We start from the raw sequence: 25,648 nt of genomic DNA on the forward strand, positions 1-25,648 counted from the left end.
TCTGTCGTGTCCAGTTTTCGACCAAGGACACAAGGTTCTACATCAAAGAAATCACCGATGAATTCATCCTTGACTTCGTTTCCTATTAATCGTTGATAAAGGACAAAGGAGAATCGGAATGAACCAGATCAAATCTCTGGTATCTTTGGGTAATAATTCCTCTGTTGTAAAATTGATTAGCTATTACATGTATATTGCATGCGGACAATGAGAGGATATCGATGTTCAGGAAACTGCTATTTCCTGCTACTGTGCAATGTTTAATATTGCCGTTTGTGTAGTATTGTTCGTTGATTATAAAGGGCAAATTATGGAGTCACCGGTTGATGATATCTCTACATTCGGAATCGTGTGTAATCGGGATAAACAGTTAAACCCAATTACCGTGTAATGAATAGTAATAAATAGTAATGAGTTGCGACCGGAAAATTGTATCTCATTATCACAAATTATCATAATCGTATTTCATAAATAATTTACTAACGATAAGTTAATCTTTATGGTTTTAACCGTCAGAAGATGGACCATGAACGGTTTCACTTTTCAGGACACTTTTCTTTTTCATTTCTAGAAAATGAACCAAGGTAAACTGCTTTCAGTGTTTCTTTCGTGTTGCTTGGAATTCTATTAACGAAACTATTGTCTCGTTCCACTGTTGAAAAATGACAGTGCTCACTTTGATCGATTTTGATGCAATACCGCGTCGACCCCGTTCTCGATATTTTTGATCGATATTCGAGACGGCGTCTGTCACGAAGAAATATTTCTCCATTCCCCGTTACCATCGAGCGCATCGAAAAATATGTTACCTGAGATGACAGTGTAATAAGTTGGCCGAGAGGTACGTTTTCGATGACACTCGAGAAGGAGAGCAAATCTAACGTTTAATATAATATTTGTAGAAATTCTTGACCAGCTTTCAAAAGTTCCTTATTTATTTTATTAGATAGAGGAGAAAGCGTTTAAGATTAAATTTCTCAAGGGTAGATGTCAATTATGCAAATGGAAATATGAAAAATTTTCGTAATATAATCTCAGCCTGTTTATTATAAAATGATAAGCGTCCTATAAGTTTCGAAGCGGAATGTAGGTGAAATGGAAACGAATCACGCGATTCGACTTACGCACACATTCCCATCGAATTAACCGGCTCTCGACGAACGTTTACCTAACAGAAGTTGAGAGTGTACGAGTCCTCTGGCAAACGAACGAGAAGAGAAACGAGGAGATCCGCGAGCACAGGTTTCACAGTGTCGTCGTCGACGACGCTTGGATACCAGCCTAATGGCCCGTTGACCTTTCAACACCTGTTGATTGTCGTTTATCAACGATTTGCATGCGCAGATTCGTCGGGATCACCTGACTGGCCCGCGAAACGAAAGGGTTGTATCTCGAGGGGTGCGTTGATCGACGTAGCAATCCCCCAACCCCGACAGAATTCCAAACGTTGATGCATTGTTGTCCCGTTCGGAAGCATGGCAGATTTATTGATTTTCGATTGGTGCCAGTCCGCTTCACTGGCCGGCTTTTCCCTCGTTATTAGCGAATTAGTGGAAAGCGGTACGGAAAAGTTTAGAAATTTCTGAAATATTATTTAGAACTCGTACGAGAATCCCAGAAAATCCTGGGTTAATTTTTCGAAAATACAATTCAAACGATTATAAAGTCCCTGACGTTTTCGTATCGATCATCTTCTTTTCTTTGTTCCCTTCCACTTGGAGAAGTTGAAGCGCGACGAAATCCTTCAAACTTCCACTTCACGAAGCTGAAGCTCGACAAAGTTCTTCGAGTGATAGTATTGATCATCGAAGACGTTAAAATAGAGATGGTAGCTTCAATACTTCAAAAACGTACTTGAAATAATAGCACCGTTTCAAGTGGTACTTTTTATGCTCGAAATTAAAGGATTGGAAAATTTTTTGATCAAACTTCCTGGGTAGAAGTTTTTATTGTAAAAAATTATGAAATCAACCTTTTCAATTTCTTTAAAAGCAGAAGACACATTAAAGCGCACATTTTATTCGGGCACGGGAGCAATTATAAGAAATTATACAGCAGGGTGAAATATAAAACAGAGAAGGTTCGAGATATTTTTCCACGTTGATGCTGCAGTGGTACGCTACAAATTGACAGTAAAGTGTAAGACAGTTCGTATCGAGGGTGAAGCCTTGGTCGATGCTCTTGTAACTTCTTCCAGGATCTCTTCGGGGCTGCTATAATTCGTTTTATCGATACGAGCCAGAACAGACAATAAAACGAGTTCGCGATTTAATGCACCGCGTTTTACGATAATTATGTATCATATTTTCAAAATTACACTTGGAATAGCCGTGTGTGAAATAACTTTAATGAAATTAACGAAAGACTACGATACCGGAAGGTTATTACCTATAGCAGCGAGTTCGTGATTAGCCGCGCCGATATAATGCACTTTCGAAACTTGATAATAGCCGGTGAACGAGTTGCGAAAATGAAACTTAGCGAAGTATAATGACAGTAATAACGAGTTCCCTCTATAAATATTTATGGCCTCGGCGAATGGTAGTCGCAGAGGCTAGTTTTCATTTACAGAACGTTTTTACGAGTTCGTGAACTCGTGGTGTTGGGTTATTCTTAAGGTGGAGGAGTAATAAACTGATCGTTCTAAACGAAGATTTATGATTTATTTATAGTTTCGCGTTTGATAAATAAATATTACAAATCCGATAATGTTCTTTTTTTAACGTTGAATTTTTGTCGACAGTTGTTCATGATCGATAACTGCGCGGACGATTGGAGGATCGCGATGACCTGGCAGAGGATCGCTCAGATTTCCCTCGAATTAGTAATCTGTGCGGTCCACCCGATCCCGGGGGAATACTACTTCCTGTGGACGACCAAACTGGCGAACAAGGGTGGTGATTTCGGGTCGAAATGGGTGCCGTACGACGTCACCCTCTCGCTACCGATGTTCTTCAGACTCTACCTCATCTGTCGCGTTATGCTGCTCCATTCGAAGCTGTTCACCGACGCCTCGTCGCGCAGCATAGGGGCCTTGAATCGTATTAACTTCAACACCAGATTCGTCCTGAAGACTCTGATGACCATTTGCCCGGGTACCGTGTTGCTCGTCTTCATGGTCTCCCTGTGGATCATCGCTTCGTGGACGTTACGCCAGTGTGAGAGGTAAGCTTTATTAAATTTCATTAAATTCTATGGAAAAAAGTTTCGAATTTCCATCATCATCGTCCTTGTCATCGTCATTCGTTTTCTTTTTTCCTTCGCCCTCTTAAAATCATCCTCAGATCAGTCGAGGATCGTGACTAACAGCTTTCTAAGCACCCGAAAATCCGAGATCCGGGGATCTGAGGTGTGCCGCCCTAAGATCCTGAGCCCGTTAACAGCGTCGAGAATAGGACGGTTGCGGGACAAGGGTGTAAATCTTCGTATCGGACAAGGGGGCTGGCGCGTAGTTAAGATGGCAATGAAGGATTTACTACGGGGCCGAGATTGCTCGAACCACGTATAATTAAATTCTCCGTAAATAACGCGGTCGATTTAGGAAATCTATAGAGGGCACAGGAACGATCAATCTTCTTGTATAATGGATGTCAAAAGAGAAAGGGTTCAATAGTTGATAGGTTGAATAGCATTCAAAAGGTATTGGTGATAAAATCTATACAGGGCTAATTGCAAGATTTTTTTATTTACACCGATTCTTTAAAATTTTTTTACATAAAACAGTATTAGAGTACAGCACTGATTCAGTTTAGGGTGTCTTCAACTATGTTCTTCTTATGACACCGTGTAGAGAAGTTGGTCGTTGTTACGCTCAAGCAAGTACAGATTCTCGAGAACCTTTCTTTTGCTTTCCTCTCACGGCCTCGATAAAACCTTCGTTCGACCTCTTCTCTTCCTCTCCTCAATGAATGGACCTCTTCCGGTCTTTTTCCCTTAAACAAGACGTTCACGGAACTCCGTTCGCTCTTGTTCGGATAAAAGCTTGCTCGAATCTTCGTCGGCCCGTGCACGTCGCGATCGGTTGCACACGATGCCGAAGATCGGATCTTGTCCTATTTTTCAAGAAAGATAAAAATAAGAAGAAGATTCGAAATGATATGAATTTTTAACAATCGAAAACAATTCGTGTCTGTTTGAAAGAATCCTAATTTCAAGCGATAGTAATTACAACGAAATACAAAAAGTTGCAAGATTCGTTTCTTTATGCCAAGTTTCTTCTCTTTTCTTGCCGTCCATCGACGATTTCATCCGCGATTCCTCGTCTTCCCTTCATCGTTTCAATTATTCCGAAATGGTATCGCACTTTTGGAGTTTCATAAGGAAACTCTGCGCCGTGTAACACAATTAAATGGCTTAATGCCGTCGCGTAATTAAAAAAGGTGCGGCAATTGATAAAGCGGAACGAGCGAAATTAATTTTAATTGCGTTTAACAGCACGGCCGTGGCTAAGCCGACAGAATCGTCAAGATAAGAGAAGAGAACGCGTAACTGTGAATTGCAACAGATAATTTTGAATTGCCAAGGGGATTTCAGGAGATCAACAAAATCGTACAGGCTAATATTGCTAGAAAACACTTATTTTGGTATTGTAACCATATCCATTGATGTTATTACATTTTTTATTTACCGGAGTAACGAAAATCGGTGCAACATTTGCACAATTTTGTTCACTTTAAATCCAGATTAACGAAACTGTTTAAATTGATTGACGTAGTCGATCTTCGACGAAGTTCACCGGCGGTAAAATAAATCTCTGTGTAAAAGGAATCCGTTGTAATATTAGCTGTTCCATTAGAACAGGACGGTTTAACAAGTTGGATCAGTCTGCGCGTGTTATTTTGATGTTCCACCGGTTTAACGATTTCCGATAATGAATTTCGTCGACTCGATGAGGTAGAAAAAAGCACTCGTTTACTTGTGCACCTATTTATAACGAACGAGAGATCGAGATTCGAAGCGACGTCATTATCATGTCAGAACTCGAGTGGTGTTGATCGTTCGAAATTTTCCAGATATCGTTTTATATTTTTAGAAAAATATTCATTCATAACACTTTTCATCTCATCCCGGGAATTTCAGTGTGTTTTAACGTCACTGGATTATATTTAAATACAGGTGTTTGCCTGTTATTCGGTGTTTTTCATGAAATATAAATTTGTCTGACACTCCGCAGAGTGTTACGGTGTAAAATATGTGGTGCATTTGTTTGGAAAAATTTTAAAAGCTTTTGAAAACATAAAAAAGCTCTGTAAAGATCATTCTGACAATTTTTACCTGAGGCACTTTTTATATTTGTAGCGATTAAGAAAAATATCGAGAAGAGTACAGGGAGAAACTTGTAAGTAGTATAAGACGATACCTGGTCAGACGCGTTGGCCAAAAGGTAACGAAGGAGAAGACTGATATCGAATCTCATTAATATACACGAAGAATCTCGGTTTATAATTGGGATAGTATGCTGGATAATTAAGAAATTCAGATTCGGGAGAAATTGACCGAGGGTGTAATCAAATATTCTGGTCGAAGGTTCTTCAATATTTCAACCCTGTTTTCTCTGGTGTGGCTGCAGGTTTCACGACGAGGAGCACGCGAATCTCCTTAATGCTATGTGGCTCATAGCTATCACGTTCCTGAGCGTCGGTTTCGGTGACATCGTACCCAACACGTACTGCGGTCGAGGTATAGCAGTTTCAACTGGAATAATGGTAAGACCAGACCCGAAGTTTAATATGGAAATTCTCGCGAGATTTGCATGCCCATTCCCGTACAGACGCCACGTCGAAAGCGAGCTTTATTAAGTGTTTTCAGAGATTCCCGCTACCTTTTGCCGTTCAATCTTATACTATACCGAACAGTAACCGTTAATTTCATTTTATGTTTATTACTCCAAAAAATGGTCACACGCCGCATATAAAACGTTATTAAATTGTTTTTGATGAAAGAAAGAAACAGCCTTATACCAATAAAGGTGTTAAGCTGTCGTTTTAACGATGGTCCCGGTGTCAAATAAAGTCGAATATATTCACGGATGGTTTCAAGGTAAATTTATGAACAGGGATCAACGAAGCGTAGAAAGTTAATCTAAAACCTTGGCAGAAACGGTGTAGGAAGAACTAGCCTAATTGATGTATACTGAAAAGTTGACGATCTTCGTTTTGCCCGGGGAAAGTTTTGAAACCGAGCTTGGAAACTTGAGAAAGACATCGTTGATTGGTCAATTTCTTAACGCAAACAGTCTCGTTAATTACACAATCTTTCACTAGCTGTCAATCTTTAGTTTGCGTTATTAATTAACGACGGAGTTTATGACTCGAAGTAATTTGAGCTAATGACCGCGAGTTCGTAACAGAGGCTATTTGTTTAAGCGAATGAAAAACATGAAATTTGATAAATCCGGTTGATTTTCCTCGTGGTTCGCAAGTATTACTCGTGACATTTGAGATGAAATCCATTGAAGAAAAGGAGATTACGTGTCAGTTAGAAAAGGGAGACCGAACGAGTAGACCAAAGTGAATATAATTTCAGTCAGCAGTCACTTGGAAAGAAGAAATTTGTCTGTAATTGAGTCGAAAGTTACCCTCTGCTCGCGACTGGAATTCGTTATCGTACGAAGGCGAACAAGAATTTCTTTTAACGAGCTGAAAAAGGTTCGGTGATGCTTAGAAACCTGGCGAAAATAAACTCAATGAAAGTACGAGTCTGACGTTAGTTTACGAAAAAGCTAACGGTACACGTAATTTTGTTCGCTTTGAGACATTGAAGCTCGAAGAGAGTTTACTTTTCAACGATACCTTCACGTGACTCCAATGAAGAATTAACTCGACGTCTTTCTTTTTTCTGATGTGTTAATAATAATAATTAGTATACGATTTGAAGCTGTTTTGAGTTCACAGGCACGTTTGATGGTGCTTTTAGGGAGCCGGATGCACAGCCTTGTTGGTAGCGGTTGTTTCCAGGAAGCTGGAGTTAACGAGAGCGGAGAAACACGTTCACAACTTCATGATGGATACACAATTAACGAAAAGGGTAAGACGCGTTTGTCACGGTGTGAACTAGTGTGCACGATTCGCTGCCTCTATCGTTATTGATACTGATAGAAAAATATGAAAAACATGTATCAATTAACAAAAGTTAACCCTTCAAAATTATAGAGAAGATAATAAGGGTGTGAATAGCGTAACTTTTGAAATTTTTCTAACATCTAATTCGACGTTCGATGATTTAGAGCACGTTATAAAATTAGCTCGTCCAATATGTCATTATCATTTTTCTCTGTCGCCGATGGTCCAAGCGTGGCGATCGATAGTCGCTGCTCGAACAAGAGAATCGCATTTTAAGAGACAAAGACTGCATCGACCTTCCACCGATGGGGAATAAAAAAAAAAACTCGAAAAATGAAGGGAAGAAACGATAGACCAGTCGCTCAACGTTATTTGAGAACGCTAAATATGAAATTCTTTTTATGGGATCAATTTGTTATTCCTTAAAATGGATAAAATAACAATTTTTATCGTAGATAATACGATTATGTAGTAAATTATTATAATAAGCGAATGGTTCATGATTTAATAATTTATTGATTAACTTTGCATATGATGTCGTTCATGTCATTGTGAAATTTTTCATCGAGACTATTTTCTTAGATATGAACTATTCATATCTAACTTGTTTCAGTGGACAAACGGCATGTGAACGACAGCCGTCCAGTCTCTACTTCTAGATCGAACGCTTCGGCTTTTGAATTAATTAATAGCCTGTGATATGTATAAAGCTCGGAAATAGCTAGGGATAAAGGATTGCTGGCATTCAGGAAAAAGTTCACAGTATCTTCCAGCTGTTCTATAAGTACTCAAAGTACGTGAACATATGTTGCTTTCACTTTATCAGGATGGACACGCTTTCTTTTGACATGCTTGTAATTGAACCATTTCACGATGCTTTATTGCCACTCGAAGGCGAGGGAAAATTTTTTGAATATTTCTAATTTTCTTTAATTCTTGAATTTTATAAAATATGCAAATACTTTAGAATGGTGATGAACGAAGAGGCAGCGTTAATCTGTTAATTGAAATTGAACAAATTAATGAAAATCTTCGATTGGTGTAAATTTGAGAAAAAGGGAGACAAGTGTAGTTGTCAAGCTGAGAATACGAAAAGGTGTAGATTCTAATTAACGAGACGTTATATTTCAGTTGAAAAACGCAGCGGCGAACGTGTTGCGTGAGACGTGGCTAATTTACAAGCACACTAGGCTGGTGAAGCGTGTCAATCCGGGTCGTGTTCGAACGCATCAACGGAAGTTTTTATTGGCTATTTACGCGTAAGTCAATAGGCGACTTCTGATTGACACCTGTGCACCGGGGATAATTAACAACCTCATCCGTAATACGAACTTTCAGGCTCAGGAAAGTGAAAATGGATCAGCGAAAATTAATGGACAATGCCAACACCATCACAGATATGGCCAAGGTACCAGCACGCAAGTAACTTTGAATCCAATTAAACTTCCGTATCCGCCTTATGGATGGAGCATCGTTGTCGTGTGTCGGTCAAACGTCCTTTATAGTCGGGAACAAGCTCTTCGTTTGCGAATCGATCGTTCTCGACACAGAAGAAATATTGTCTTTTTTTTGGATGACCGCGATGAAACACTGACCATACCAGTGAATTGTTCGTCAATTGTCACACCTATTCACGGAAACTTCAATTCAATGGAACTTCAATCGTCCGGTTTGTCTTGTTTAATCCGACCGTTGAAAATGGACTATTATACTGGTACAAAGATTTCTAGTCGCCAAACAGCATTAATCACTGATTACTCTACTTGGGTGACTATGAAATCCCTATTCTACCTGTCCGACTAATTACAGACCAGCACTACTCGTCTGACAACATACGGCCCTATTCCACCCACCTATACTACTGTCCATAGAATACTTGTCTGACCAGATACAGACCTATACCCCTTACATAACCAAACACAGACCCAGGATACTTGTCTGACAACACACAGGCCTACTCCACTTGCCTTACTACATACGCTCCTATTCCACTCACCTATACTACAGTCCATAGACTACTTGTCTGACCGCACACAGGCCTATACTACTTATATGACCAAACACAGAGCCAGGCCACTTGTCTGACAACATACAGGCCTACTCTACTTGCCTGAACACGAAGGATCCTATTCCACTCGCATTGCCTCACTCCAGAGAAAATATCCGCCTGTACAACCTTATACCAATCCCTTTCCCCTCGTCCGACCACTCGTAGTTCCGTACTACTCGCGTCGCCTCCTCGGCGGGCTCATAACTAGGACTAATTATTTTTCACACAGACGCAGAACACAGTGTACGAGATCGTGTCCGACATGAGCACCCGTCAGGACGGGCTGGAGGAACGTTTGGTGGGTCTGGAGGATCGGCTGATCGGCCTAGAAGAGAAACTGACCGGTCTCCAGGCTCAGCTGGAGCTGTTGCCGGAAGAGTTGACCAGGTGTCTGGCCCAGCACGCCGAGAGGATGGAGCAGAGACGCAACTTCCTTCACCCGGACACCGCGGTCGCGATGGCGTCTTCGGGTAGCGGCGGCGGTGGCGGCGGGGGTGGCGGGGGTGGCGGTGGGGGCGGCGGTGGCGGTGTGCCAATGGTAAACAGTATGACGATGGGCATCTCCGTGTCGGCTCATCATCCTCTGGCCAACTTGTCGAACTCGCTGCCGCACTCGAGGAGCGTGCCAAGCGCACCCAGCACCGCGTCCCTTCATCCTTGGCCGGCCAGTTCGATCTTACCACCGGTCTCGAGCCGTACGCCTCACCTGGTGCCAGAGACCGGAAGGCACCACAGCCTGGCACATTCCACGGTGGCCACGACCACGACCTCGCAGTCGGCCACCAGGCTCACCTCGCAGCCCGGAATGGGAGGACTGGGCAACAGTCAGGGCTCCGACACGTCTGCACACAGCTGAGTCTCGTCTTTGCAGCCGCAGCATTCGTATTAAGGGAACCGAACCGTTGATGTTCGGTCACCTCAACGACGCTCGCGTCTCCTCAAGTCCCTCCTCTACGATCGTTTATCCGACCTCTCTTGTAATCCTTCTCTCGTTTCTCTCTCTCTCTCTCTCTCTCTCTCTCAGTGTGTCTCTCTCTTTCGGGGATAGGAAGTATCTTCAGGTCCATGTTCAGGTGTACTGTGAATTCGTTGACTCTAGTGGATAGAGTCGTTCGGTTTTGTGCTGCTTTCACGTCGACCTGACGGTGAATTATACGTTCCTGGCGAAGAAGTAGAACGATGTAAAAGAAAAAGAAAAGAGAACACATACACACAAACGCACAGACTGCCTGAAGGTTCGAGTTTTCCTTCGATTATTCGCGGGGATGAAGAAGCCGCCTACTTTTCTAAGCGCAGATCAAACGAAAGTCTTGCTGCAGTTGCGTAAACAACGGGTCCAATCCTCTTCCCGATTGACTGTGTCTTCTTATTTAAACGAAACGAGAAAGAGAAGAAGGATAAAAAGGGATAGGGAAGACGCGCACGTGCCGAGAGGAAGAATCTTTGCTCGGGGACGAGATCGATCCCCGGTTGGAGATTCACGGAAACGTGCGAAACGAAGGGAGGGACTAAGGGACGCGAGTGTCCTCTTCCACTCGCTGCGAGCTGCTCCCCTGCCCAACTTGCGTGCCTGAAAACTTTTTTCTTAATATTTAAATATTATATTCGACACACACACACACACACACACACGAACTCCATCTAATCGCTGTATACCTCGTGAACAAGAAAGAAAGAAAAATGAAAAGGACAGGCACCACTTGTGTGTGCATTCAATGCGCGCGGAGAACGTCTCGCCTCGGCGAGAAGAAAACGGTGGCTCTTGAACTGACGACGAACGCACACCGGAAGCGTTTCCTAGAGGATTAAGTCGTTTCCTGCGAGACGTCGCGTACCTTGGTAAGAATTTTAATTTCGTTTCGAATCGTGCGCGCAACGGGCTGCGGTATATTTTAAATGCGTACTCTTCTGGCCACGCGATTACCCTAGAATTATCCATTATAATTTTACGTTGTTCAGCCTCGATACACGTGACATCATTTTTACACACTTCCCGAATTTCTTCGCCGAGAGAATTCAGAATATCGGTGTACAAATTGCGATCACGAAGCAATTTCGCGTTGTCGATCGTTCGATCAACGACACGTCGCATCAGCTCGATCGATGGTAAATGAAATTTTATCGTTCATTATTCTTTTTTACTCTTTCCGCCTTGTGATCGCAAATTGTTTATCAGGTAACGATCGTTCGAACACACAGAAGACACTTCATCATGCAAGATCGCATCAAAGAAACAAAGATGAATCGACACGAACATTGAATCGCCGCCCCTCACACCCCCGAGTCAAGTGACGCTGGACGAGCTTCAAGGGCCACCAAGAGACCACGAAACAATCCCCGGGGCTGACGGAAGGAGAATGCAAAGTGATCTTATCCGCTTTAACGTCCGTAGGTTACATAGGATATTATATTGTTAGCGTATACAAGGTGTATGTACACGGTGCACGGGTACAAAGGCTACGTTTCCACCGACGGGGGAGGAAATTCTTTTTTCTTTTTTATTTAATAAACGGTCTAAGCACAACAGTGTACGCGTGTGCACACTGTGTGGTCCACTCGTAAATATTGATTTTATCGAAAATTTCTTGCCAACGAAATGTTGTAGATAGACGTAAAGGGGATGCACCATGTAAGGTTCGCTGGAACGTGTCAAAGTTCTCTGGCGTTTCGTTAACAGAGAACGAATTTATTTTTGTAATGGATAACACAAACGGTGCTTACCTACGAATTTGATCATTCATTGAAAAACGATCTACCTATGACCCTGACCCGACTTCTTCTACTTTCAAGAAAATCAACCGTGCAATTTCGAAAATGCGTCTTCAAAAATTTTTACTAGAAAATTTCGGAAATATTCCTTGTTAAGGATGAAATACTTTCGCGCGGATGAGATATTGGCGATCACTTAGAAATCTTAAAATATAGGTCGGTCCTGGGTCACTCGAGGAACGCGTCTTCATATATGAACGAACTTCTTTCGAGGTCGTTTCGGAATATACCACGTTTCTTATTATGGAAATGAATTCGGTTTCTACGAAAAATCCCAAAGGGAGCCAGATGAAAGAGGAAGCATAAAAGGATTCTGAGCCGGTTGTTGGATGATCTCCTTTGAATCGTTTCTCGCGTACAATGATTTTTTCCCCCCCCTGGAAGATTAATATTCAGTGTTACGCGATTGGTTGGATCAAACGGCACGCACACGTACGAAGCTGTTGTTATGAGATAAGCTTAATCGAACGAAATAACAGTAGATAAATGGGGAATAATTCGTCAACGATGTTTCGTTCAATATCCGCGACAGGACTGGGTGATGTAGTAGCTCGAACAGGAAGCGGTGGGTGAAAATATAGGAAACTATGTTAACTAAATCATAGCATTGAATTTTCTTTGAAAAAACTTTGATATTGAAAAAAATAAAAATTAATACAAGCCTGTATTAGCTATAGGTACAGTTTCAATTCCGATTTGAACAAATTTGGTATTCAATTGTTCAAACTGGAAGATAATAAATTTCTATAATAAATTTCGTATAGAATATTTCCGCATTTTTCGATCCTCCACGGAACATCCTTAAAATTCCAAAGATTATAAACTTTGAAAGCCAAATTAATGATAAACCTCTAGATTGTTATGTCGCATAAAAAGTTTCCTTAAATTTCAGTCGCGACAAGCTTACCTTCAGTTCTCCATCAATTTTTTCCACGACACTTCATTTTATCCTTCTCCTGTGAGACACGTTTCCTCAGCAGGATATTCAATTTACCGCTTCCTGTTAAGAGCAGCATCTGAGGCAGTCCTGAAACCCTTTGTTCGTATTCTTCGTGGTCGTAAAAAGTGTACGGTTTGGCAGGAAGCACACGCGACCGTGATTCAAGCCTATCGCGATTAACCGTCATAGAACTATACGAGGTCTTTTCAATCTAATTTCATAAATAAATCTTTTCTTTGTTTCCTCCCTTCTAACCACAGTTTACGCAATCAAATGAATTTTCTTGGCTCTTCCATAAAATGAACAAAATTTTGATTAGAAAATTGGATCAATTATTTTCTAAAATAAATTTGCAAACATAATTTTTTATTTAAAGTGATGTACAAGAAATTAGGCTATTTTGTACGTCGCATAGTTTTAAATGTAAATCTTGAAACCTAGTTTTGCGAGGATTAATCTTTGCAAATGATCGAGTTTCCGGTCGCGTGACGTTCCCATCCGTTAGCAAACACGATCCACGGCACATCGATGTCTCGATACGGAAACGTGCCGGATAACGCGTTACGTACGCGCGAGCGAATCGAGTTAATTACGTTAATTGATAGTAAACGTTGAGGTTCACTAGGTGATTGGGGGAAAACGAGTCGCATCGACGGAATGAATCATGTCACCCCATGTGACGATTCGTTTCTTCGACGCGATCGGATATATACGTTCTATACAAACACATATATACATATATACACGCGTGTACACGAAAATACAGAGATATATGACAGATGGAAGGACATTAGCTGGTAAAATATGTATTTAAATGAAATCGTTTTAAAGTATGACTATCGTTGAATAAATTAACAAATTTCAAAGATTCGAATCATTCTCTAATGATAATTATTGCTAGAAAAAAAATGTTGAAAATAATTCTTGAAATAATTCCGTTAGTGTCCTTTCAGAAATACTGTCACAATTAATCGTGTACACGTTGTTTATTAATTTTGCGAGTCGCTGACACGCGTTCGTCGTGCGGAAATTGATCCCGGAAGATGTTCACTGCTCCGAAAAGCGAGCCGTACGCTCAGCGACGACCCGTGAAACGAGGATAACGTTAAGAGAAAAGCGAAAGGAGACAAATAAAAGCAACCACACCAAAAAAAAAAAAAAAAGAAAACGATAAAACTGCACACGATCGACACGCAGGAAAAGAGAACCTGAAGATCGAGATTTTTGGGGGCAGATTCGACCACGTCTCGAAGAGCCATCACTCTGTGAAGACAATGAAAGGAAACAAGACAAAGGACTCGGAGAAGAAAGCCGAAGACTTCTCTACAGTCAGGATCGAAGATACGAGCAGAAGGGGTGGACAGAAGACTTTTCTGCCCTCAAAAATGATCGAACGTTCGTTTCCGGCGGAAAATGTTGGGACCTGGTTTGTCTTGTCCGTTTATCGTTTCATTTCGAAAGCGTTGTTTCGCGGCCACTCCGAAACGCGAAACGGGACCAAAGAAAAAAAAAAAAAGAAACAAAAAGACACAATTGTCACAATGTTCTCATTCCCCTTCTGTCTTCTATCCTCTACTCTCTCTAGCTGCCTCTTTCTATCTCCTAATAACTTGTTCTTCGTTTCCATTTCTTTCTTCCTCTAATTGTCTCTCTTACTATCTCTATCTCTACCTATTTCTGTCGCGGCTCAAAATACCGGACACAACTCCACACGATATTTTTATATAGATTTCTTAAAAGTGCATTATAGTGCCAGGAAGACCACGCCAAGTTACAAAAAAAAAAGAAAAGAAATAGATAATTAAAAAAAAACTACACACAAACATACATGTACACGTATCTCGATATCGATGCATTTAGGCGATAGAGGAGACGATTCTATAAGTATTATATAGTATAAATACGAGTAGCCAGATCATTGACGATGAGTTGATCACGAAAAGGTTTAAAAAAGAAAAATGTTCAACGTGGATGAGAAACGATTCGAAGCCAAATGATCTTTAACCATCAGTTATTTAAATCGATGATTTTGATTTGCGTGGCTTCGATTGGACTGATCGGTACCATTGTTGCTTCGAGTCATTAATTAGCCTCTTACGTAGACATTGAAACCCGATTAGAATGAATTCTGTTCGATCGTGGAGAGGAAAGTTAAAAGAAAAAGAAGAAAACAAGATTCGTTTAAATTGGATCAAAGTTTCCATGATTTCTCGTTTAATCGATAATTATGTTAAAGTAAAAGTAGCTTTCGAAACATCGAACGATAGAGAAAATTGAAGGAAATCGATTTTCCATCAGATGCAGCTAGACATGTACGTATATAAAAGGAAAGGTGTTCGATCCGCGTTTACGCTGAAGGATCAGCAGGACAAAGGGGATGGTTTACAGTGTGATATCCCACGGAAAGGACCTTATACTGGCGATCTGTACGTTGCCCGAGTGAAATTGCTTCATTGACTCTCCTTCGTGCGTTCATATACCATCAAGAATCATACAGTATGCGTGCATGGGACGTTGCGATTCGTTCGTCTGAAGTATTGCCATTATTCTGAACGACGCGTCGCGACGTAGGTAAATCAGTAGAAATACCTACTAATAGCGCGGCTATCAATATTGTCTATTAACGACATTAATCCCCTAACGGAGTGCCATTTTTCCATTTGCAAATAATATTTGTAAGCCTAATAACATTGTTTCAATTCAGTTAGGAATTAATCCTTCAAACGTTTAGTTGCTAAAATGTTCAACCACTTAGCTGACAATTATTCATTCCTATTGTTCAGAAAAATGGAACGGTTCCAGGTGAACGAATCCTCTGTCCCATCATAAATATGCCGAGATTGATTTGTATGTTTATACCTGTACATATGTGTATACTATATTATGTAATATACCCGATATTATAGTATATAGTGTATATATATATATTATATCGAAGCGTGCATTATGGCCTTTGTTTTGAGCAGAGTTTATACACGTCTCTTGTAAGGATCCAAAGGGGGGCGCTTTTGTGTTCAGGGGTGAGTTCGAACGACGCCGGTCCGGTCACTGTGTTTTCGAACACGTCGAATGTTTCGCGTGTGTTTAAATGTTGTACTTTATATGTGTACATAGGTATTTTGTACGCTCAATGGGTTCGAAAACACGGGAACAACGGCGTGCACGGACGCCCTGCTGTTGAGAATGGGAGTGCTCCTACCCCTTTGTTGCGTAACGTTCTCATGTACAATGTTAATAATGGTCATTTGACGTTCAGTTTGCACGTTGACGATACAAGCAATGCAAATGTTTTGCGAGGATATTCGTTTACAGCCCTTAACACTCTCGATTAGGAGGACGTGTTCAACGAGTCACCATAAATGAAAAATGTTCTATGTCATAGAATGTCTTTTTAGTTCAATTATTTCTTCTTTTTTTCTAAGTATTTTTCACGTAATTTTATTAGTATCTTAATAGTCATTACAAATAAATACCTAAACCACCCATTCGAATACTCCATCAAGAGGTGGTGAGAAAGGACTCTGTAAAATCGCTCTGAAAATTAGAAATGGAAGGGAAATGATTTGCCAAGTTTGAATTGATTTTTAGACGAAACATTTGCAGTATATTTCGATCGATCGACGTGCAACCGCGTTTCGAACGAGCCTGTGTTACACCAGCGTGCGGTTGCGTCACGTTCAACCCATTGCCATAATGGAACGGGTTTCTTGTTCCAAGGAAACAAGAAAACTATCGTTTACGACAGGTTGCAGCGCGCAACGATGCAGCGGCCTTTATTTCGCGGGATTCTTAGCGTTGTCGGTCACGAGAACGCGTCCGTGGCTCGAAACAGAAATATCAAGTGTGAAATAAAAAAAAAAGATTTGAAATTTATTACGCAAAAAAAAAAATAGGGCACGTTGTAAACGCTGAACAAGAGGGAGAAGAAAAGGAAAAATCGTAACCGAAACGCGTAGGCTAAATCCAACTATCTTTGTACATAAGCATAGCGAACAGAGACATGTTATTTCCACGTTATTCTCGTATACTTTCTTCCTTTATGTCGCGAGTTTCCATTCGATGGGCTGACAGATCGAATATTTGCGTTCGAGTAAAATGTTGAAAGAGAAGAGGAGGCTTTAAGGGAGAATAAAGAAACACGCGAAGCGTGAAAGTGGGTAAACGACGTGAAAGAGCCATTCAATGATCGCAAACGGTTCAATCGGTCCTCCTTTAAGAGCGCAACGGTGGTAAATTATACGAGAAACAGCGTAAAAGGTAACAACAACAAAAAAAAAGATGATGAAGAAGAAGAAAGGAGTCGATTTAATGCCGGAAAATATATTTCCGAGCGATTTATACGAGCGTTACTATGTTATTGCCACGTATTAATCGTTTATTATTGTTGTCATTATTACGAATGATTATTATTATTATCGCGTATTATTATTACCATCATCGTCATTACTATTATTACGAATAACGTTACGGTAGCGTTTAAACGGTTTTAACTCTCAGACACTTTATTAAGATCTTTACCAATATTACCTAGCGGGCTGTCGCCGTGTAACTTGTTACGTAAAATGACCAAAAAATTACTAAAGTAAAGTACTACCTATTAATCTACATAGGATGATCTAGTCGACCACGTGTTAAGGGGGAAACAGTCTTTTTTAACGAGCTCTCTCTTTCTCTCTATCTATCTATCTTCTCTGTTAGTAAGTTTTGAAGGAAGACCCGGAAGATGCAACGAAGATAAATGATTTAACAGTGATAAAATTTCATTTATTATTATTTTAGAGGGTTATTGAACATCGTGTTCCAAAATTTAGTGATTAAAATCTGTTTCAGAGGGGGACGTCTGACAAATGATTGACTCGTATCACTGAAATTTTTGCTGCGACATTTATTTCATAAGAAAGAAGGATTCTATCGGCTGTCATCGGAAACGAACGATTTAACAGTGATACATCAATCCTGAAATTTTATTTATCATTATTTTAAATGGTGATTGCAATCATTATCAAATATCACGTTCCTGCAGTGTCAAAATTCGGTGATACAGAGATGCCTAACAAGTGATTGACTCGTACTACTGAAATTTGTGATGTCATTAATATAATTCTCTGTCTAATTCACTTGCAACAATTGTAATGAGTATTATAGAATTAGATTTACATTAAAATTTAACAATTTACGTGCGGATTCAATAATTTATAATAAATCAACCCGTTTCAATGACACTCGGTGCAAAAGAATTAAAATCAAAGTTCCATCTTTAATTTATTACTAAACCTTTAATTCGCAAAAACTTTAATAACTATTTTTACAATAGAAAGAGGTTGCAACTTCCGTGTGTCCGTTCAATGTAACACAGCCCGTCTAAAGAGGTGTAGATTACGAAGGAAATAGCCCACAGGGTGTCGCATTAGCACTTCAATGATATTGAACAATGTCTGGCGATGATGAAAAGCATGTGATGCTTGCTCAAAGTGAAAAAAAAAAATAATAAAATTGTACTTTTGGGTCGTTCATTTCCCAAACGCTCGACGTGCCGGTCGAATTTCAAAGGAACCCAGAGAAATTTGTATCTTCGCTAATTTTCTATTGAACTGTTCCATAATTATTATAAGAAACAGAAATAAAAACACACGTACATACATGCGCATACACAGATGAAAAGATTGTAAAAAAAAAAAAGATAAATCGAAGAGAGCTAGATAGAAACTTTTTAATAGAGAAATAATAGTAAATAGTATATTCGAAAGGGCCAGTAAACCTCGTAGCCAAATATAATATCGTTCATCGCGTTAAAGAATTAACCCTTTGACTGTTTTCAATCCAACACCCTGCAAAATTATTTAATTTCTAGAAACATAGGGAACCGTACGTACGTACATAAATAAAGTTTCTAACAAAATACCCTTCTTTCGTTGGAGGAACATCATTCTGGAAATCTTTTAATATTCGACTATCAGTGAAATCGAATTTTTGTGAAAAAAAAAAACAGTCAAAGGATTGAGCTTAATCGATCGCGCAGCTGTACTCTACAAATTTAAGCTGTTTCGTTCGAACTTGTTTGCCCCGCATTTCATTCTCCCTTGTATCTCACGGGACTTCTTTTTTTTGTACGTAGTATCAACGACTGAGTAAACTTTAGAGGCTTTACCATTGGAAAATGGACGATTCACTATTAGAGTGTACACCGTGACGAATGAAACGAGATTGATGCAAACGATATGGTGGTACCTCTGTGAGCGTGCGAATGATCCAGAGCGATTTCGAGGAGAATTGCCTCGGTGACTCGAGGAACAAGCGGATTTTTGCACCCATTTTATGGACGAGTATTTAACCTAACGAACTACAATATCGAGTTACATGCTGTGTATTCGAATCTTTCTACGAAACAGTTTTAAGAAATGGCACGATAAAAGAATGAAATTGGTAATTATTAACTTAGAAATCGGTTCCTTACTTAGAATTTCAAAGAATTAGTTTGTTGCATATTAAATGATAGTCGATCGTGAAACAAGGAGTTCGTTCCTCCAGTTACCGATTCAATGAACGCAGACGATAGCGTTCGTTCTACTACTCGTCGCCGGTCAAGCAAGACCAAAAAACTATGAAAATGTTTGTAATTTCGTCGCCAGCTAGATCTCGTTCCTGCCCTCGATAAATGCGCGATATGATCGCGAATCTCGCGAGCGTTCGCGAACGCTATCGTCGCGCGACGATTCAATTTTGAGAGGAGAAACTAAGAAGAAAATAAATATGAAACAATTCCCACGCAACGAATCTTGAAAGTAGTCAATATCTAATCAATTCCGAAGATACCGTAGCGGTAGTTACGATTTAAAATGAAAAAAATAAATAAAAGAAGAGAAGGTAATTGAGAAACCAGTGTGAAAGAAAGCGATGACAGGAACAGCAGGTAAAGACGGTACTGAATGTACAGGATGAGTCGATAAAAATTGAAATAATCTTCTGTTTATTCGATTTTACAAGAAAGTCTTATTCGAAAGGGCTGAATCGTATAGAATAATTTTCATTTGCCGAAATATCGAAATAATCCTGAATTATTTAATCTAAACAACGCCGTGCATTTCTTTTTATTATAAAATTGTATTATTAAGTAACTTATAAGAATATTCTGTTTCTATTTATATTGTTATTGTATAAAGGGCCCCATTGACTTATCCTGAGCGATTAGAATGATAGACAAACGAGCAGATATTTTTAAAGAGAAAAACATGCGTGTTTAAGAAGAACGTCGAGTAAACAGAGGCGGTGCTAATCATGGCACTAATATAAAGTAAAAAAAGATGTGAACCGATGAATTTCGATCCTTGTTAATCATAGGCGAATTAATATCAAGCGAAGCACCAGTTGATAAGTAAATCTCTAATCGTAGCGTGTATCTCCGAGGAGCGCTGCTAAAAAGAAAAAAAAAACGATCTTCGAACCTTACGAAGGGATAGGGGTATAATGACTAACAATGTTTATGAACCAATGCATTTTCATGCCGAAAACAAATAAAATTTGCAAGTCGGATCTGAGTATCTTTTTACTTACCCTGAAGGTGTTTTTAATTTTGAATTTGTTTTTCAGAACCCTTGTAACTAAAGGATCTCTTGAAGAATAATTATATTAAACGGTAAGATGAACTTTCAGTATATATATATACACGAACGAAAAATTGTTAGAATAATTATTTGACAAACTTAAATTTTGAAAAGACCGCCTAAAACTAAGTATTATTAAAGTTCGATCGCTGCGCCATCTATACAAAACCAGCGGAAACTAGTCAATAAATTACCGACTTATCAACCAAACTTCTGACAGTCGGTAATCGAACCTTCGATAGTCGGTAAGTTAACGAATAGTTTACGCCGCTTTTATATAGATGGCGCAATGGCCACGGCTTGGGGTGTTAGCGACCCCGAAGCACGGGTTATCCTCTTTGCATATCGACATTATGGCATCCGGGGCGTCAGCGACCCCGATGCATCGATGGTGCTCTCTGTATACCGACCTGATATCATTTGGGGTGTCAGGGACCCCGGTGACTCTCTACGCACCGATTTAATACCATCTTGGGGTGTCGGGGACCCCGGCGATTGCGCATCGACAAAATATCATCTTGGGGTGTCAGGGACCCCGGTGACTGTCTCTGCGCACCGCCAAATATCATCTTGGGGTATCAGGAACCCCAGTGACTCTCCCTGCGAAGCGACAAAATATCATCTTGGGGTGTCGGGGACCCCGGTGAGTGTCTCTGCGCGCTGGCAAATTCATCTTGGGGTATCAGGAACCCCAGTGACTCTCTCTGCGTAGCGACAAAATATCATCTTGGGGTGTCAGGGACCCCGGTGACTCCCTCTGTGCACCACCAAATATCATCTTGGGGTATCAGGAACCCCGGCAACTCTGCGTACCGACAAAATATCATCTTGGGGTGTCAGAGACCCCGGTGACTCTCTGCGCACCTATCTAACTCTAACCCTAGTATTCTCAAATTGAAAAGTGATACGAACGGACGTCTTTGCGCTTTATATATATAAGATTTGGGTCAATAAATAATTTAACAAGATAGTTATAAATTGATTTATTAAATGTCGATTGCTTTAATGTATATACAAAATCAATTAATGCGACAAGCTTCGGAGATCAATGAATTGCTCATATGATTACCCTATCGTGACTAAACTGTCATTTGAAATAAGGAAAATACAATGGCATGAACAAAACTATATCTTCTAAAGGTATATCTATATGAAATAAATGCTACAGATGTTAGTATGCATGAATACGATTACAAGCTTTGTACAAGTTCTTACGACGCGGTTCTTCTTACGCGATGGGATCAGAGGCATAAAAAAGAAAGAATTGTCATCAATTCTTGTCAGTCGGAAGTTATGTTCTCCAAATGAGATACTTGTGATGCTTCTTTGTTCTCAGTTTTTTCTTTTGTCGTCTGCAATGATTTGTCAGTCTCTGCTTTACGATCAACAGCGTCAACGCCTTTCGACCAGGAACAGCTTCTTCTTCTTCTTCCAGGAGACTTTGGCATCGACCACGTTCTGCTGCGAGATCTTCTCTTAGGCGACGTACTGCGAGATTTAGCTCTGGTGATCTTTACTTTTGATATCGATCTTTCTCTTCTTCGTCTGTAGCGACTCCTAATGTTATTTCGGACCTTAGAACGACTTCTCGAGCGAGATTTCTTCTTGGACCTTGATCGACGCGATCGAGACCTTACCCTCGAGGAAGATCTCGATCTCGTTTTCGATCTGCCTCGTCTTCTTCTAGATGATCGTGATCTGCTTTTACTTTTACTACGTCTCTTGCTTCTCGATCTCGATTTGGTTCGCACCTTTGATCGCGACCGTGATTTCGATCTTGATTTACTCGGCGACCTGGATCTTGATCTTGAACCGGACTTGGATCTCGACCTCGATCGCGATTTTGACCTCGATCTTGTTCTCGACCTGGATCTACTCAACGAACCCTTACGGCTACGCGACCGTGAACTTCTGTAGTCGAAAGAATGATAATCCTGACCTACTAAATGAGCGAAGTACTTGTAATACTGCTCGTTATATAGATGAGGATTAAACGTGTGTACTGCGCGAGGATTTCCAGCGTTACGCCATGAAAATCCTCTACCCCTTCCGCGCAGAAAACGGCCACCCCTGGGCATACCTCTTGGAAAACTAGGATAAAGCATAGGCAGTGCTGCTTCGTAACACCATGGTTGTGGAAATCGGGGATAAAGGGTCGGGTAAGAAAGAGGTTCCAAAGAAGTGGCAGCTGGAACATTAAAATTATTTAGTTCATATATATTTTATGATTTGATATTTGTCCTTACTGCTAGTGATACTTACTTGTAGACGAGGATGGATATGCAACATTCTGTTTCAGTACGCTTTTTAATTTTTTCACTTGTTCCTCTGCACCTGAATCTTCGCTCAGACTTGCCGTGTTTTCAGAGTCTTTTCCCTTTTTACGTTTTTTCTGTAGAAACGCGAAAACATTTCGTTAATACAATGTATAAATATAAGAAAAAAGAACTTCCTACCTTTTTCTTTTTCTCCTTTTTCGACTTCTTCTTCTTCGATTTTTTCGCTTTCTTGTCTTTCTTGCCTTCTTTCGAATTATCGTCAGAACTTAATGCCTCCGTGCCATCATCTATTTTATTATTCTTCTTCTCATCCTTTTTTAAATCCGCATTCGATATTTCCTCTATTGTAATTTCATTGTTTTCTACTTTTATCTTAAAATAATATACACGAATATCAGGTTAATTTTCATAGTAGAAAGCAGTAGATTATAATAATCAGAGCTTCATTAAATTATACCTTTATCCTATCAAATAATTCATCTAAAAGACGAATACTTTCGAGTTGCCTTTGTGCTTTTATTAATTTTTGTCCCTCCCTCGCGATTTTCATAGACACTTTATCCTCTTCCTTTTTCCGAAATTTAGTCAGAACTTTACGTTTTCTTTTCTCTTCCCGTTTTCGTCGTCTAATTTCTTTAGCTGCTGCATCAGCCTCTTCTTTCTTTCTACAGAAACAGAAGCATACAATGTAATTTGCGTTAAGTTCACAACTCTTTGCTATATTTTACTTCTAATTACTTTTGTTCTTCGCGACGCTTCTCTTCAGCTTCCTCTTTCCGACGAAGTCGTTCTGCCGCTAATGTATCCTGCGCTATAAGGCGTTTTCTTTCGAATTCTCTGTGAGCAACAGAGCTATCGCTCATATGTTTTGTTTTATCAAAATCGATCTAGATGAAATAGCGAAAATGGGAATAATATTCTTTATTATAACAATTACAAGTTACAGTTACAATCTACACAATTCATGCAGCAAACTCACATATTAAACACACCTTAATGGCAGCTGTGAATGCTTTCTCTCCTTCTTTTTTAAGAAGTTTCATCCCGCGTAAAGCATCCATAGCTCTAACAAAATCCATATATTCGACATATTGAATGTATGCATCAAAAAATATTCCATCCTCATAGCTAAACTTGTTAATATTTGTGCCAAGACGCATTCTAGATCTATAAGCATCAGCAGCAGGTACATCAATCCTTCTGAGTGTTCCCCATTTCTTAAAGATTTTAGTGATCAAGGATTCGCTAGGGAGTGTTCCACCATCCTCTATGAACCATTTAACAGGCAATCCTGTCATATGAATAGTGTCAGGCCTTTCTCCAGGCTTCAATTCGTTCATATGCTTGGCATCTCTGAAGTAAGAATCCCAACTATGTCTGGTGGGAAAGTCATCCTTTGCCTCCGCTGCCCGGACTTTTAACACATTCGGAAATCCGGACAGATTCAAACGCTGAGAATCCAATCTTGCTAGTACACGCTGCAGTCTGCACCTGTCTTGTAAATCTCCTTCCAATCTGATAAATTCCAGCGTACTCTTCGCTACCTTCAGAGATGCAAACTCGTCCGGTAGTATAAAGGCACGTATCTTCTCCATTACTTCCCATGTTGATATCGTTTTTCCTGTTTATATCGCAGTTAATTTTCTGTAAAAACCTACTATGCTAAAAATATTATATATATTTATAGATTTGCGCATAATTTAACATAACTGCATATATTCCCTGTTACAAAAATGAATATTACTATTATTATCAATATCTACCATGCCTGAAAAACTCGGAGGATTAAGTTATGGGGATGAATTCTCAATAGTTTAAATACTGAATAATGATAGTTCAAGAATATATACATATGGCTAATAAAATTTTACAAGATAATGAATTAAACTGACAACATTCCCGAAAAATAACAATACAGAGGAAAACAAAATAATCACGGTTTTTTAAGGAATTTTACCTGGAACTTTTAATTGGGGAAGATTAACGGACACATTTATTTTCGCAATTGGTTTTAAATAAAGTGCGCGTGGTATATAGAGAGGCACGATATCGCTAAGATCCCTACAGCTTCGAAATTGATTAACAACCTCACTACTGGAATTTTCACCTACCTTCTTACCATCGTTCATTATTAATCTAATATACCTTTTATGTACTAAACTACGCGTTAATTATAAATACGTGTTAACAAAGAACAGCTACAGTTATTATTAAATATCTTAGTTTTACAAAAAAGCAAATCAAGGAGATGAAAACCATTCAGTAGAGAGGTTGTGTATCCATTCGAAATGAGAAATCTTCCCAAGTTGAGTTGTTCCTTCCTTCACTTCACCACTGAATATTTATTTCAATTAGCTCGTTTCACTCTTCTCGATTTATTTCCGACTTAATTCACCAACAATTAAATGTACGAAAGCAAAATCATTTCAGCTTTCACGTTCTGTCAAATTTCACCAATCGAACACCAAGCCCTCCACACACCAAACTCTACTCTTGCAGCAGTGGCCTACAGATACAAAAAGACTGGACACGCCTGTTCTCGAAAGGGTCATTATTTAGGGGTCCCGGATACCCCTGGATGAAGTTAGATCTGCACGCAGAGAGTACAGTCGGTATAATCGTGCCTGTTTGACCAGCTCCTGTACCCCTTTCAACCCGCAACCATTACATCGCTTCTTCCCGTACATCCCAACATTCATTACATCCCTATATCACTTAAGTTTCTGGATCCCTCATATCTCTGTATTTCTTATATCCTTGAATTCTTTATATTCCTGCACCCATTATCTCTGTATCCCTTTCATTCCTGCAACCATTATATTCCTGCAATTCTTATAATGAAAACATTATAAATATAATAACACATTATAAAACCTGGTTCGAGTAAAGGTGAGTAAAGGTAAGTAAAGGTAAGTAAAGGTAAGTAAAGCCTCGCAACATTGTTGCAA

The 25,648-nt window shown here is 39.8% G+C and overlaps 2 protein-coding genes across 15 annotated transcripts in view; one reads left to right on the plus strand and one right to left on the minus strand.

Moving 5' to 3' along the window:
* SK (small conductance calcium-activated potassium channel) overlaps positions 1–18,818 on the plus strand; it is a 126,293-nt gene extending 107,475 nt beyond the window's left edge. For 4 of the 6 annotated variants that reach the window (XM_034319106.2, XM_034319101.2, XM_034319103.2 and 1 more), the window contains 6 exons: positions 2,744–3,165; positions 5,570–5,705; positions 6,916–7,026; positions 8,193–8,320; positions 8,400–8,469; positions 9,341–18,818. In XM_034319106.2, coding sequence (XP_034174997.1) covers positions 2,744–3,165; positions 5,570–5,705; positions 6,916–7,026; positions 8,193–8,320; positions 8,400–8,469; positions 9,341–9,967 — 1,494 coding nt within the window. In that variant the 3' untranslated portion in view covers positions 9,968–18,818. The remainder of the gene's footprint in view (positions 1–2,743; positions 3,166–5,569; positions 5,706–6,915; positions 7,027–8,192; positions 8,321–8,399; positions 8,470–9,340) is intronic. The other 2 variants (XR_004580815.2, XR_004580814.2) reach the window with 2 other exon arrangements.
* Positions 18,819–21,394: 2,576 nt separating this feature from the next.
* LOC117602307 (uncharacterized) lies at positions 21,395–25,580 on the minus strand. 9 transcript variants are annotated; one of them, XM_034320145.2, is made up of 8 exons: positions 24,957–25,578; positions 24,658–24,767; positions 23,693–24,344; positions 23,439–23,587; positions 23,158–23,365; positions 22,878–23,072; positions 22,684–22,813; positions 21,396–22,609 (listed from the first exon to the last, which is right to left on the minus strand). In XM_034320145.2, the coding sequence occupies exons 3-8, from the start codon at positions 24,293–24,295 to the stop codon at positions 21,702–21,704; spliced, it is 2,193 nt and encodes a 730-aa protein (XP_034176036.1). In that variant the 5' UTR covers positions 24,296–24,344; positions 24,658–24,767; positions 24,957–25,578; the 3' UTR covers positions 21,396–21,701. The 9 variants fall into 9 exon arrangements, with proteins under 9 accessions (XP_034176030.1, XP_034176040.1, XP_034176036.1 ...); XM_034320144.2 differs by having other exon boundaries at positions 23,693–24,354; positions 24,957–25,577; XM_034320142.2 differs by having other exon boundaries at positions 23,693–24,362; positions 24,957–25,577.
* Positions 25,581–25,648: the final 68 nt, after the last annotated feature.

This window comes from Osmia lignaria, chromosome 13 (genome assembly GCF_051020975.1).
Source record: "Osmia lignaria lignaria isolate PbOS001 chromosome 13, iyOsmLign1, whole genome shotgun sequence".
In the NCBI taxonomy this organism is placed as follows: domain Eukaryota; kingdom Metazoa; phylum Arthropoda; class Insecta; order Hymenoptera; family Megachilidae; genus Osmia; species Osmia lignaria.